The 13,020-nt window shown below is 44.3% G+C and overlaps 1 protein-coding gene across 4 annotated transcripts in view; it reads left to right on the top strand.

Moving 5' to 3' along the window:
* LOC107121107 (uncharacterized protein C3orf18 homolog) overlaps positions 1 to 12,236 on the top strand; it is a 13,077-nt gene extending 841 nt beyond the window's left edge. For 2 of the 4 annotated variants that reach the window (XM_015423964.1, XM_015423966.1), the window contains exons 3-6: positions 2,487 to 2,658; positions 5,993 to 6,018; positions 7,815 to 7,920; positions 10,706 to 11,587. In XM_015423964.1, coding sequence (XP_015279450.1) covers positions 2,548 to 2,658; positions 5,993 to 6,018; positions 7,815 to 7,920; positions 10,706 to 10,768 — 306 coding nt within the window. In that variant the 5' untranslated portion in view covers positions 2,487 to 2,547 and the 3' untranslated portion in view covers positions 10,769 to 11,587. Of the gene's footprint in view, positions 1 to 2,482; positions 2,659 to 5,992; positions 6,019 to 7,814; positions 7,921 to 10,705; positions 11,588 to 12,063 lie in introns of those variants that run through there. The other 2 variants (XR_001482849.1, XM_015423965.1) reach the window with 2 other exon arrangements.
* The last annotated feature ends 784 nt before the right edge of the window (positions 12,237 to 13,020 follow it).

Here is a 13,020-nt window from a genome sequence, read left to right as displayed (position 1 = left end):
AAAGGGCAGTGTTTTTCTATCACAGCAACATAGGAGGGGGAACTTCATCCCTCTGTTCTTCATGCTTGTGCTGGTAGCTGGTTTACCTTGGTGTTCAGTGATTCTGTGGTGTAGACGTTGTATGGTTCTTGCATGGCAATAGGAGAGTGTGTCTGCTGTCCAGCTGGACTTCTAACCTGGGGCTAGGTTCCTTGCTAACTGTAACAAATATTCTGGGGTCAGTTGCTATATTGGGATCCCAGTGAAAACTGTGATGTAAGAGAGGCCTGTAAAATTGCCAAACTTCTAAACAAATACAGGCTTGTGTTTGAGAACTTCATAGGAACTTTTTTTTGAGACAGTCCCAGAGGGACTGGGGGTGGAGTGATGGAAAATTGATTCAAAGCTCTGCTCAGCCAGCCAACAACTTGCAGGGTTGTTGTGAGGGCGAAACAGGGTAACCCGGGATGTGCCATCCTGAGCTCCTTAAAAGGCTCCTGTTGGCTTTCAAGTCAGAGCCCTGTTTATTTAATATATTTTAATCAATACTTATCTGTATATTTTTGGAGCTGCGGTGGCTCAAGTGGTTAAGACGCTGAACTGCAACTTGCAGGGTTGTTGTGAGGGCGAAACAGGGTAACCCGGGATGTGCCATCCTGAGCTCCTTAAAAGGCTCCTGTTGGCTTTCAAGTCAGAGCCCTGTATATTTAATATATTTTAATCAATATGTATCTGTATATTTAATATATTTTAATCCATACCTATCTATAAAAATGTGTCTGGCCTTCCCCCAATCATCTGGAGTCAAAATGTAAGATCCCCCCCTTTGCATTAGCTCTTGCAGTCCTGCTGCTGTCCCCCACCCCTTTTGCCTCCTGTAATGGTGCACAGTAAGGGCAGTCCTCATAAGCGTGTTCTTTTTCTCAGCCTTGGGCATGGTCCTCTGATCCTTGCAGCCACTGTTTGTCAGAAGAAACAAACTAGTAGTGAGGAATTGCTTGGTGTTACTTTTTATAGTGGTCTTATAAAGTTGCCTTTTGTGCAGGTAGAAGGGTACATAAAGATGCAGAGGGGTTCATGTACTCATATACAAAATGCTGCAGTTAGCAACTTGCCTGATTGTTCAGGGTGACTAGCCCTTCCTTCTGGATGAGGAGTAATTTGTCATATATCCTGTCCAAGCTAATCCTGTGATGCACAGGTACATACAGGTGAGCAGTTCAAAAGTTTTTACAATCAGATAAGATTTTGCTAATTGTTCTCTCCTTACCTGATGTGAGAGAGGAGACTGGTCTTTAGTAGCAGTTTTGAACAACTTTCTCATGAAGATGTACAGAAAGAATTTGATCCAAATGCCCGCCTTCAGACTTCATGCTCTCAGGTTTTAGAATGGTTGAAAATGCTGAAAGAAAAGTGCTGCCTTAGGAGGTCCATGTGGGACTTGAGCTAGCAGACTTCCTTGTTGGTTATGCAGCTGCACATTAGATGATATAATGTCCTGTGGTTCAGTCATGTTTAGGAAGGAGATGTCTAAAGGAGTTGGTCACTTTGGAAAATCTTACCCTCACCTGTTTGAAGAGCTCCCCATTTTCTCTGTCCTCTCTAAGACATTACTGCCTCATCTCTTGTTAAAAGTCACATGGGAAGGGGAACACTTTTTAAAAGTGCTAGTAACTTAGCATCGGGACAGTAGTCTATCAAAGTATTGTACTCCTTTTAAATATAATTTGGAAGTCCCAGTTTTTAAAATCTGGCCTTAAAATCTCATTCTCTTCTTTTGACATCACATAAGCCTTCCAGTTTACATTAGTGGGAGGAACATCACATTAGAGTAATAAGGTTTCAAAGAACGAAGCTTTTTAAAAAAAATCCAGGTAGATGGTTGGGGTTGCTGCTTTTACCCCTTAGGAAACCACCAAGAGCTTCTTTAGGAATGATATAGTGGAGCAGCCTGAATAGCCTAGACTAGCTGGAAGCTAAGCAGGGTCAGCTATGGTCAGTACTTGGATGGGAGACCACTAAGCAGGATGGGGTTGCTTCTCATCTTTTGCCTCCAAAACCCCATGGACTGGGGGGTCTCCGTGAGTCAGTTGCAACTTGACAGAAGTTAATTGGAACAGAATGTCAGAACTGCTGTCTTTACATTTTTCTCCTTGCTTCTCTTGTGTTAGAACTGCTTCTTCAGAATTAACATGTTTATTTGGGGAATGGTAAAGAATCTTTTTTTTCTCACTTACTAAGGCTTATCTTGCGTTGGTCATCTGCAGATCTGGCCTTGTGGCTAAACAAATACCATTGAAATGAGTTTTGTTCCATGGAATTGGAGCATTGAATCCAGAGTGAGTGAGGACATGTGACCGGCTTATGCTTTGTTGCCCTGTCATACACAGCTGCAGTTAGTGGAGGAGGGGGGAACTGTGCAAAAGGGGAGTGGATTATGGGAGCTGGTTGAAACAAAGAATATGTGTTTTAATCTTACACTCTTCATGTTTGTTGTTGTAAGGCAGACTTCCTGATGAAGACAGAAGCTCCTTATCTGGTCCTGTGTGAGCGACAGTTTCCTATGCCATGAGTAACACTACCCTGCCCACCTCCCCTGAGCCAACCAGCGACTCTTTGGTGGGCTATGTTCTGGTGCCGTTTTTCCTTATCACTGTGGTTGGGATCATCATGGCTGTGGTGAGTGGCTTGCTTTAGGCTGCGGCTTAACCTCTGCACCGTAGTACAATAAGAGAATCTGTGGCATTAACATTTTCTTGGAAGGAACAGGTTTCCATAGGCATCCCTGGTGGTCTGCTGAAGTAGAACGTGCTGGTTTTGGCTAAGGTGTTGGGACAGGTGATGCATGGTTGCAGCTGCGTGTCTGTTTTTAGCTTTGCTCCAGACAAGAAGAAGCCCCGTATGGGATGGCAGGACACCTGCAATTAAGGTTTCTGAGTTGCTTGACTTGTTGCTGCCTGTCTTGTGGTGAGAGGAACAGTTCAGAGGAGGTCAGGAGTTCCATGAAGAGAGACGGGAGAATGGCAAATGATTGTTTTAGGGAGACCTGCTTGGTTGGTTCCTGGGGTCTGATGAGGCTTGTTCCCTTCCTTCTAGGAGCACTTTCTTCCCAAATAATTTCTCTTCTGTTATGCAAGAGGGGCCTAGCTGAGCATCTCCTCCTCCATCTCTCCCCATCCCTGCATTGCAAGTAATTTCTATTTATGCAAAAGGTGAACTTAGGTGGGATAACTGTCTAGAACTGAATTTGATGGCAAAAGATGCATGGCAATAGCTTATGAAAACTTCACCAGCACTAGCATCTGTGAGACGTTATATTGAATATTAAGCTGGCTCTGGTAAGAGGTCATGTACCTTTTTGTTTGAAATCTGACACTGATATCTAAGGGTTGCTTCTAATAAGATTTTGTAATGAAACTGAGACTGTTGCAGTGGTTAGTGTCAGACTAGGATCTGGAGGGCCAGGGTTCAAATCCTATCTTTGCCGTGAAGCTTGCTGGATGACCTTGGGTTAGTCACTGTCACCCTAGTCTATACCATGGGATTGTTGTGAGGGTGAAAGGAGAACTATGCATGCCATCCTGAGCTCCCTGGAGAGAGAGAGAGATCAAAATGGAGTATACAGATTTTTGTATTGGGTTTGGCACCCAAGTAAAACTTGTATTACTGTTCTGCTTGAGAGCTAGTGCAGTTGTAATGATGAAATGTTGGCCCAGATCTGGGTAGACTGGTGATCAAATGCACACTCAGTCCATGAAGCTTGCTGGGTGATCTTTGAATAGTCCTTCTCTCTGCCTAGCTTACTCAAAGATAACATGAAAGGAAAAGAGACCTTTGTACACCACCCTGAGCTGCTTGGGAGGAATGATGGCAGAAAAATGTGTAGATAGTAGGGGTACCAGTCTCCAGGTGGGACCCGGGAATCCCCTGGAGTTGCAGCTCATCTCGTCTGGAGAAAATGTGTGCTTTGGAGAGTGGATTCTATGGCATTGTACCCCACTGAGGTACAATATCCTCCCCAAGCTCCATCCCCAAGCTTACAGGAGTATCCCACCCTGGAACTGGCAACCTTACTCCTCCATCCGCTGCCGGTGGCACCTGGCAACCCTAACTGTGTGTCCTTTAATTGTGGTTTTTTTATTTAAAGTACACGGAAGTAGCAAGTGAGTAAGTATTGGGCCTTTTTTCCTGTGTACTTTGAAAAGGACAGCTCCACTTGAGTGCAGTGTCTGTAACATGCATTAGTATTTGGGTGTCTGTAGCAGACTGGAAGGCCAGATAATGAAACTGAAGCTCAAATACTCTGGCCACCAAATGAGAAGGGAGCACTCACTGGAGAAGACCCTGATGCTGGGAAAGATTGAAGGTCAAAAAAGACGGGGACGGCAAAGGATGAGATGGTTAGACAGTGTTACCGATGCAACGAACGTGAAATTGAGCAAACTCTATAGGACGGTGGAAGACAGGAAGGCCTGGCATGATCTGGTCCATGGGGTCACAAAGAGACGGACTCGACTGTGCGACTGAACAATAACAAAAGCAGACTACATAAATGTTTGGGAGATGTGTACTGGCAGTTTTTCTTCACAGAGGGAATTTGAAATATGTTTCTGCTGCAGGTTACATAGTGGGCCACAGACAAACGCACCCTTTTATTGCATTTAATCTGTCCCTTGTGACTTCCATTACTTCCAGAAACTGTGCATCTAAAATGAGCAAATTTCCTGTTGGACTGGTGCCTAGCCCACAACAGTGATGCCAAAATGGGACCTCGGTTCCAATGGAAAGAACAAGGGAATGGAACCCACAGCTTCATCCAGACTAGACTATTGTAATTCACTTTACATTGGTCTCCCTTCAAAGTCAACTCAGAGACTCCAGTTGGTACAGAATGCCACAGATTTGGCTATTATTAGGAGCTAGGTGAAACGTGCATATTCCCATTCTACAGTCACTTCCCAGGCTGCCCATCAGATACTGGGTTCAGTTCAAGGAATCACATATAAAGCCCTTCATGACATTGAACACTAATAACTGCAGGACAGTTTCTCATCCTATGCTCCACCATGACAGCTTTGCTAATTTAAACAGGGTTTTCTCCAGGTGTCACCCTGCAACTCTGCAAAATTAAAAACTGCCTGCACATGTACGTTCTCTGTTGTGGCCCCCACATTGTGGAATGGCCTGCCTGAGGAGGTCAGGGAGGCTCCTACTCTCCTGGCATTCTGCAAACTATGCAAAACTGAATTATTCAGGAGGGCATTCTTACATAGGTTCAGAAAGATGCTTCAAAAAAGGGAACATAGGGTTCCCAGACCCCTGCTGGGGCAGGGCCCCCTTCCCTGGGCCCTGATCAGCTGGCTGGTGGGAGGACTTACTGGCAACAAAAGGAGGCCTTAAGCCAGTGTCACTAGCAATGTGGCAATGTTACTTCTGGTGTACACCGGAAGTAATGGCATCACATCACCAGGAATGTGGAGACATTTTGGTGTTTGGGCAAAAACTCTATGGTAAAAAGAGCTTCTACCATAGTGTTTTTGCTCAAATACCAGAGCATCCCCACATTGCTGGTGATGTGATGCCAACACTTCTATGCATGCAAGAAATGACATTGCTGGCAATGTAGGTCTAGGCCTCTGTTTGCTGCCAGTAAGCGCCTCCCCCCAGTTGCCTGGGGGCACCTGACAATCCCAAGGAAAGGGACTGTGGACTATACCACTGTGTATATGTAGAGACTATCTTTTGGTGTATGTATTATCCTACTGTGTAATTTTTGCATTGAACACATTATGTTAATACTTAAGGTTTGTTTCAGGTTCGTCTCGGATTTCTGCTTGGTTTCAGATTTTTGTAGTCCTAATTTTATATTCCATCCTATTGATTGCAGTGATTTACACTGTGCAATCCACCTTAAGTCTCAGTGAAAAAGGCAGACTGTAGATAACTTAAAAATAAAAAACCATAGACTGTATTTTTTGTTGCTCACAGATGTTTTCTTCTTTTCATACTGCAGATAATGTATATTCAGAAGAAGAGGAGGTAAGATGTTGTGCTGGGAGAAAAATCACATGTGGCTGAAAATAGAGAGTTCTGGTCACATGGCTTTTCAGAACTAACTTCATTGGTAGAGAATAGCTTTTGAGTCATCATAAGAACACAGGAGTTTTTGTAGGCTGTTGTCAGCTGTATACTTAGGCTGTTACGCCTGTGTGTATGCTTTGTGCTGTCCATTAGGTAATCTGAGGCAGAATAATAGGAATTATTGGGGTGGGGGGCAGGAACAGGACATTGTTCACATGGGTATGCATGAGCAGACAGGCTAGTTAGTAAACACCGTATTTACTTGAAAGGAAGACAGCCCTGAAGTAAGACAATCCCCCCAAGAAATGTATACACAAGACTTGTTATTACTGTACATTAGGGATGGGCACGAACTGATTTACAAACGAGGGGCTTGGGAGACCGGTTCATCCCATGAACCCACCCACGAACCTCCATGTTTTACAGGCCTTCAGACCTCACTCTTGGAGCTCAGCTGGGCAAACCCGACCTGGACATGGGCTCTAAAGGCATTTAAATGCCTTTGGAGCTTACATGGGTTGGGGTGGTGGGCTCAGATGGCTCACTCGGGTTGGCTGTGGTGGGCTCCAAGGGCATTTAAATGCCTTCAGCGCTCATTTCCAGGTGGGGGGCCCAATGAACTTCCAAAGCATGAACCGGTTTGTGTAATGGAGAACTTTGTGGAAGTTTGTGGTTTGTGAAAAACCCCGAAGCACAAACCTCCATTTTTTTCAGTTCATGCCCATCCCTAGTGTACATAATTAATTTGTGTGCACATTTAACATAGCTCCCTTACATTTGTCCTGTAAACCAGAGCTCTAGTTTGGAATTCTGATTTTTCAGGGCAAGTATAAACTAGTTGGGATGAAACTAAAAATAACAAATTATCTTGGCCAGATATGGGGAAGGGAGAAGCAGAAAGGTTTTTCAAGGCTCATGCACATACCAGAAGGTAATGGTTTGCTGTTATCTGAACCAGGCCAGTTTGTGTGGACACTTGTGATGGCTGGGAGATAAACTGTGCTATCTGATCCATTGGGGGTAGAAATAAGAAAGTCTGAACATTCTGTGGTTAGTTCATGATAGCTAAAAGATCAAAGCCCTGGCAGGAGTCCTTTGTGGATAAACTTGGACTTTAGTGTGTCTCTATATGTCATTTATATGCAGTACATGTAATGAAATTTAAGCAACGTCTTGAGTAGAAAACAAAAAGTAGCAGGAGGTTCCAGGGTGAAGACTGGAAAGTGCAGAAGGACTTGCTATCAGAGCCATCAGAAAGATCTTTGCTTTACAGCTATTGAATATTGGTGGAATCTTGCAAATTCACTCCACTGATGGATATAGTTCTCTAGTCTGATAGCTGACAGAGTATTGAGTCTTTAAATAAGTTACCTATTTAAATAAGTTACCTAAAGATGGGTGCAATTATATGCAAAATATGATTGTATTAATCCATCCCAAGAGACTTCCAATATCCTGTGAGAATCTACAACATATTTCTTTTGTAGTGGAAGCTTTGTACCACAGTGTTAAGGCTGATGGGCTTTGAAACAGCTGCATTATTGGAAAATGTTATCTGCTGAATGTTATTGAAAAAATGTTATTTGTTAAATAATAATAATAGAGATTACTTCATGGTACAGTTCAGCTCCAGGTTGAGACATCTGAGATTGTCTTAGAGAAGTGGCTTCCATTTACAAGAAGGCAAACCTAGTTTGTAACCTAAAAACAGCTGTGTGTTAGAAGGGTGTCACATCTGTCATTCTGTCTCTCAGATATGACCGGCTACGTCATCACTTGCTGCCAATGTATAGCTATGATCCTGCGGAGGAATTGCATGAAGCAGAACAAGAGCTCCTGGTGGATCCAGAGGACACAAAGGTGAGCTTTCCTGGGACCTGTTCCCCATTGTACAAATCAAAGCCTGGGAGCAATGCTCCCTCTAAGCTGTGGAGTCTTGTGAACAAAAATGTTACTTTGTGAGCTACTGACATTAAAGTTGTGGGCAGGTGATTTGGCTACTGCATAAATTAGTTTGTTCTGGAGCCATCCTTCCTGAGCTAAGACAAAAATGTGTGAGTCGGAGGCTAAAAAACTTGTGAGCTAGCTCACACTAACTCAGCTGAGGGGGAACACTACCTGGGAGGCATCTTTTGTATCCCTTGACTTAAGTGTGAAAGGTCCAAGGAGAGGAACAAACATGGGACAAAGCCTTTAAACTATCTCTGCTTCGTTTGCTCACTTTGGCAGTTGTTTGTGTCCAGCTATATTAAGCGAGAAATATGTAGGCTTGGATTCACCCCCCCCCCCCAATTAGGTTTGCACAGGGCTTTTTTGGTAGAAAAAGTCCAACAGGAACTCATTAGCATAATAGGCCACACCCAGCAGCAGAAACTCATTAGCATATTAGGCCACACCCCTGACTGCACCACTCCCATGTTACCAGAAGTGTGGTCATCCAGCCACACCCACCTTTTGCTTCTTATTCTGTTTACTTTGTTTGCTGTCAAAACCCAGGACCTTTTTTTGTTGCAGGAACTCCTTTGCATGTTAGGCCACACACCCCTAATATAGCCAATTCTAATGAGTTCCTGCTGTTGGGTGTGGCCTATTATGCTAATGAGTTCCTGCTGGGCGTGGCCAACTTGGGAGTCAGACGAAACTCCGTTCCTGTGCGTTCCTGCCCAAAAATAGCCCTGGGTTTGCAGTAAGTCCTACCGCATAGCTTTGTGCTACATTTGCTGAAGACAGGACTTCAAAATCTGATCAAAGGACCATCTAGACAAAACATGGCTGATTTCCTTGGTCCACAGGGGCCAGACCCTACCTTTCCATGCTGTTCATGTCAGATTATACTCAGCCATGCTTGGTCCAGTGAACAGGAGAGGCTGATACGAATTGAAATACCTTTGAGCTGGATCCTGCAGTATGTTTCTGTGTTTCTCCTGACAGAAGTATTTCAGTGGAGCATTACTTTCTTGCCTCCTCCTTGCTGCTGCTGGTTCCTGGGGGGTCCCCTTTCTCCCAGGAGCAGTATTTTGGGAAGAATTTGGAGCTATAGAAGGGCTTGCAAGATGATCATGCTGTGCTGACAGAAATCTTTCCATCGGCGGAAAATCTGCATGGGATTCAAGCCCTTGTCTTCCTCCTCTGACCAGTTTCAGCGAGTGTTTGCTGGTCTGTTCCCTCTACTCCTGACAACTCTTATGTGCACTCTCAAAGCCCAGGGCAATTGAACTGTGGAAGAGGAAGCCAAGGCACTTCCATCATCATTACAGAAGAAGCCCAGAAAACTAGAGCATATGCTGCCCACAAGCTGATCAGTCTATGCATGTTGTGCCTGGTTCCACTACACTCTGTGTTGACCGCATTTAATCAATAATAGCTGACCCAGGGCTGCTTCCACATGGAGGTATTTTGCTCCATGACATGCTCCAGCTGTCCTTGCCCAAACTAAATATTTTTCCTCCACCATCTTTTTTCTTTTTTTGTATGTGCATGTGTGTGAGTGTGCATGCACCTGGAAGTCATGGTAACCTCTGGTGACTGACCCTTACTGGGGGCCTGAAGGATATTCAGAGAGGTGGCTGAATAAAGTCTGCCCTGCCTCACTGTCTCTGGTATTCCAAGGAGGTCTCCCATCCAAGTACTTGCCAGAGTTGACCCTGCTTAGCTTCCAAGATTAGGCTTGCCTTGGGCTATCCATGTCAGGGCTTTCTCCACCATCACAATGTTATAGCCTTTGCCACCATATTATGAATGCTTCCATCCATTCCATCCTCAGTAAGTTTGAGGAAGTATAGCAGCACTGGGAAGCAAAAGGTGAATTTCTTTGTTGGTGAGTTTTACTGATGATGTGGAGGGCAGTGACCAGCACAGAGATTAGCACAGTTCCTGTGTGGCTTTTGTTTGCCAGGTATGGTGTCCCTTGCAAAGGCCTCTCTGCCTGGAAGTGTCCTAAGTTCTGCTCTGTTCCTGTATATGGTTACAAAAGTAGCATAAGGAAGCTTACAGTAAAATACAACCATTATTTTTTTCTCCTTACCTGGAGTGCAAGAAATGTGCCGTTGAAAATGGAGGGGAGGGCAGTTTTCAGAAATTTGAGAACCATCGTGTGAACCCACTGCAATCTCATAGATGACTGCAGCTATCCAGTACTTAGTTGTCATGTAAGGAGTGTGATCAAGGCAAACTGATATTGCTGATGGATCACATGAAGGTTGGTTGAAACGTGGGTAACTGTGTTTGGGGATTACGTTAGCAAAGAAACATAAATGTGCATAGCTTTTATTGGTGTAATCAATGTATGTGCTGCATTAATTAACAGTGAGCCTGATTCAAGTGACTCCTACTGGACTTTTAAACTCCGAAACGAGGGGCCTAGTCTGCCTTTTTTGAGGATTATGTAGTAGACAGTGACTTTTAAAAACAACAACAACAACACACAAACATGCTTTATGCAACAGCAGTTTTTTAAAAACTATGCTAATCTACCCCAGAAAACAAGCACCACAAGACAGGCAGCAGCTTCTGCTTGAAAGGTTTGGTTTTCCCCCTCCTGCTGTTAGGACTCAGATCAGCTGACTGAATCAAAATGGAGCTGGAAGAAAAATACTGGCCTTGATGGTTATGGTAAATGACAGTGTATGTTTGTTGCATGCTACAGGTGATGCGAGGATGGGGAGGATACCAGCCCTGCCGGGCTGCACTGACAGATGTGAAGGCTTAATGCAACTTAAAGAGTTCAACAAGAAGGCTTGGGGAAGATGATCTTGCCCATCTGGTATGCATGTCAAATCGAAGTGCTCCTGTTGACTCTGAACCCTCTGCATTTGTTTCCCACTTCACTACTGTATCCCCTTTGCCTTGGCTCCTGGTGAAAGAAGGCAAGTGAGTGCCTGCTCTGCTGGGTTCCAACACAGGTGCCACAGAGCACTTCGCAAACAGAGAGCAGCCTAGGAAGCTGGAGTCTTGCATGCTTGGGTTTGGAATGGTTTTACAAGGCACGAGAACACCTCCTCTTGGTTTGCATTTGGGATGGATGCAGGGTAGATGCTGCCACTTCAGGGAGAATACCTCTGAATGGCTCTTATAGTAAGGGCTGTAACTCCTCAAACGCTCAGCTCCCCCCCAATGCAAAAGATACAGCTGCAAAGACAGTGTAATGCATTTGCTAGTTGCCCCTGCACCTCATCTTGCTGCCTACTTACCTATGCTCATAATGAGCGTTATCACTTAGCTGTTGGGTTCCCATGATGTGCCCCTTTGTGGATCCAGGGAAAGCAAAGACAAATAGTGAGATTGCCAGTTCAAGCACATGGGTGAAGCAGTCTAATGTCCTTTTTCCCTGTGATGCAGATCAGTGGGGGTGGTGGGTGAGGGCCAAGATGTACATGCAGTGAGCATTGAACACATGCCCAGCTGCCAGAAGGGGCCTTAAGGTATTTGTGAGGAGGAGTTTCCTCCAGCAAGGTGCTTCTTTCTATGATGTTGACTTTTGTATTTGATGGGAACTTGCCTGTACATTTTGTAAATAAAATAAGCCATGAACAGGAACAGCTTTGGTGAAAGCTCAAGTTCTTTTACGTATAATGTCTGCCTTTTGTGAGTTCAGCTGGCTACACTTAACCCAGTTGTGGCATACTGAAGAAATGTAGAGCCATTTTGGCCTTGCTGAAGAATAATGGCTCCTTGGTTGGGGCAGGAGCTGCTGGACTAGTGATTTAGGCAAAAACACATGTTGGATCTGTTTGGTTTGCCTTTGGCTCAGCTGGGGCTTTTTTTTTTCTGGGGGAATGCACTGGAATGGAGTTCTAGAACCTCTTCAACAAAATTCATTTAAAATGTTTAGAAGTTCATGAGTTTTCAGTATACAGATTGATGAAAATTTCATTTCCCTCTTAAGAGTTCCAGCACCTCTTAAAAAAAAGGAAAAAGGCCCAGGGCTCACCTACTTCTCTTCCTAATGTGAAAAAGCTTCTCATAGGATCCTACAATACCTGACTGATTCATTGTTTGTTCTAGGTAATGGCTGACTGCCATAAAACAAAGACCTGGATGTGGAAATAAGATGACTTTGATTTGCATGCCTCAAACAGATTACTGAGGAAATACTCATAAGCCAGGCTGCAGCAGTTGCCTCTTTGCTTTGCTGGAGAACACAGAAGACTAATACATTTAAACCAATGTAGCAGATATGTAGGTTGAGTTCAGCTGGGCTGAGGTCATTACACAGGGAAGTAATGATCTCACTCTGTTGGGCGAGCTGATCATAATTCAACTGGTTTTCTAGAATACAATGGCTTTTTTTGTCTAAGCGGCCCTACCTCTACTTTTGTGCTCTACAGGCTGGCATTTCAGGCAGGATTAAACACTACTGAATAGGCTGTCCAGGCCTTCAGCAGCCTATCATTGGTTCAGCTGCTCTGTACCAGCCACATGTACACCCCAAAGCATGGGACCACCCAGAGGAAACCCATGGCTTGCAAAGATTTCTTTCTTTTTTTTTTAAAGGGGAATCTCCAAAATGGTACCCATGCCATCTTTACCTGTTTATAAACTTGACATGCCCATCTGTATTTTTACACAGTGCTACAGCCTCAGTGCTGTGATTTTGTATCAAACATCTTTACCTGCAAAGCTGCAGGAAGAAGTTCAAGTCCTGTAGTAATTCAAGGTGACATGTGAGGGGTGCCTACAAGCAAGAGCGGGCATGGAAGAGTAGTTGAAGTTGGATTGTCCCCCCCCCCCTTGCTGTGCTGGTAAATACACAGGATGAGAGGCAGCAGGAAAACAAGATTTCTCCTTCAGCCTGTGAGATCTTGTCTAACAGGGCAGGATAACTAACCTTTAACAATATGCCCAGAGCAAAGAGGTCAAGCCTGCCTTGCCAAGCATGCTGTTGTGTACATGTAGCTAAATCGCAGCTTTCTATTTAGTTACAATACAAACTGAAGGATTATATCTCATTATTGGTACATA

The sequence above is a fragment of the Gekko japonicus genome, unplaced genomic scaffold (assembly GCF_001447785.1).
Source record: "Gekko japonicus isolate JY-2015 unplaced genomic scaffold, Gekko_japonicus_V1.1 scaffold370, whole genome shotgun sequence".
NCBI classification, from domain to species: Eukaryota; Metazoa; Chordata; class Lepidosauria; order Squamata; family Gekkonidae; genus Gekko; species Gekko japonicus.
Note: the sequence above shows the minus strand (reverse complement) of the source record. Positions and strands in the feature narration are given on the sequence as shown.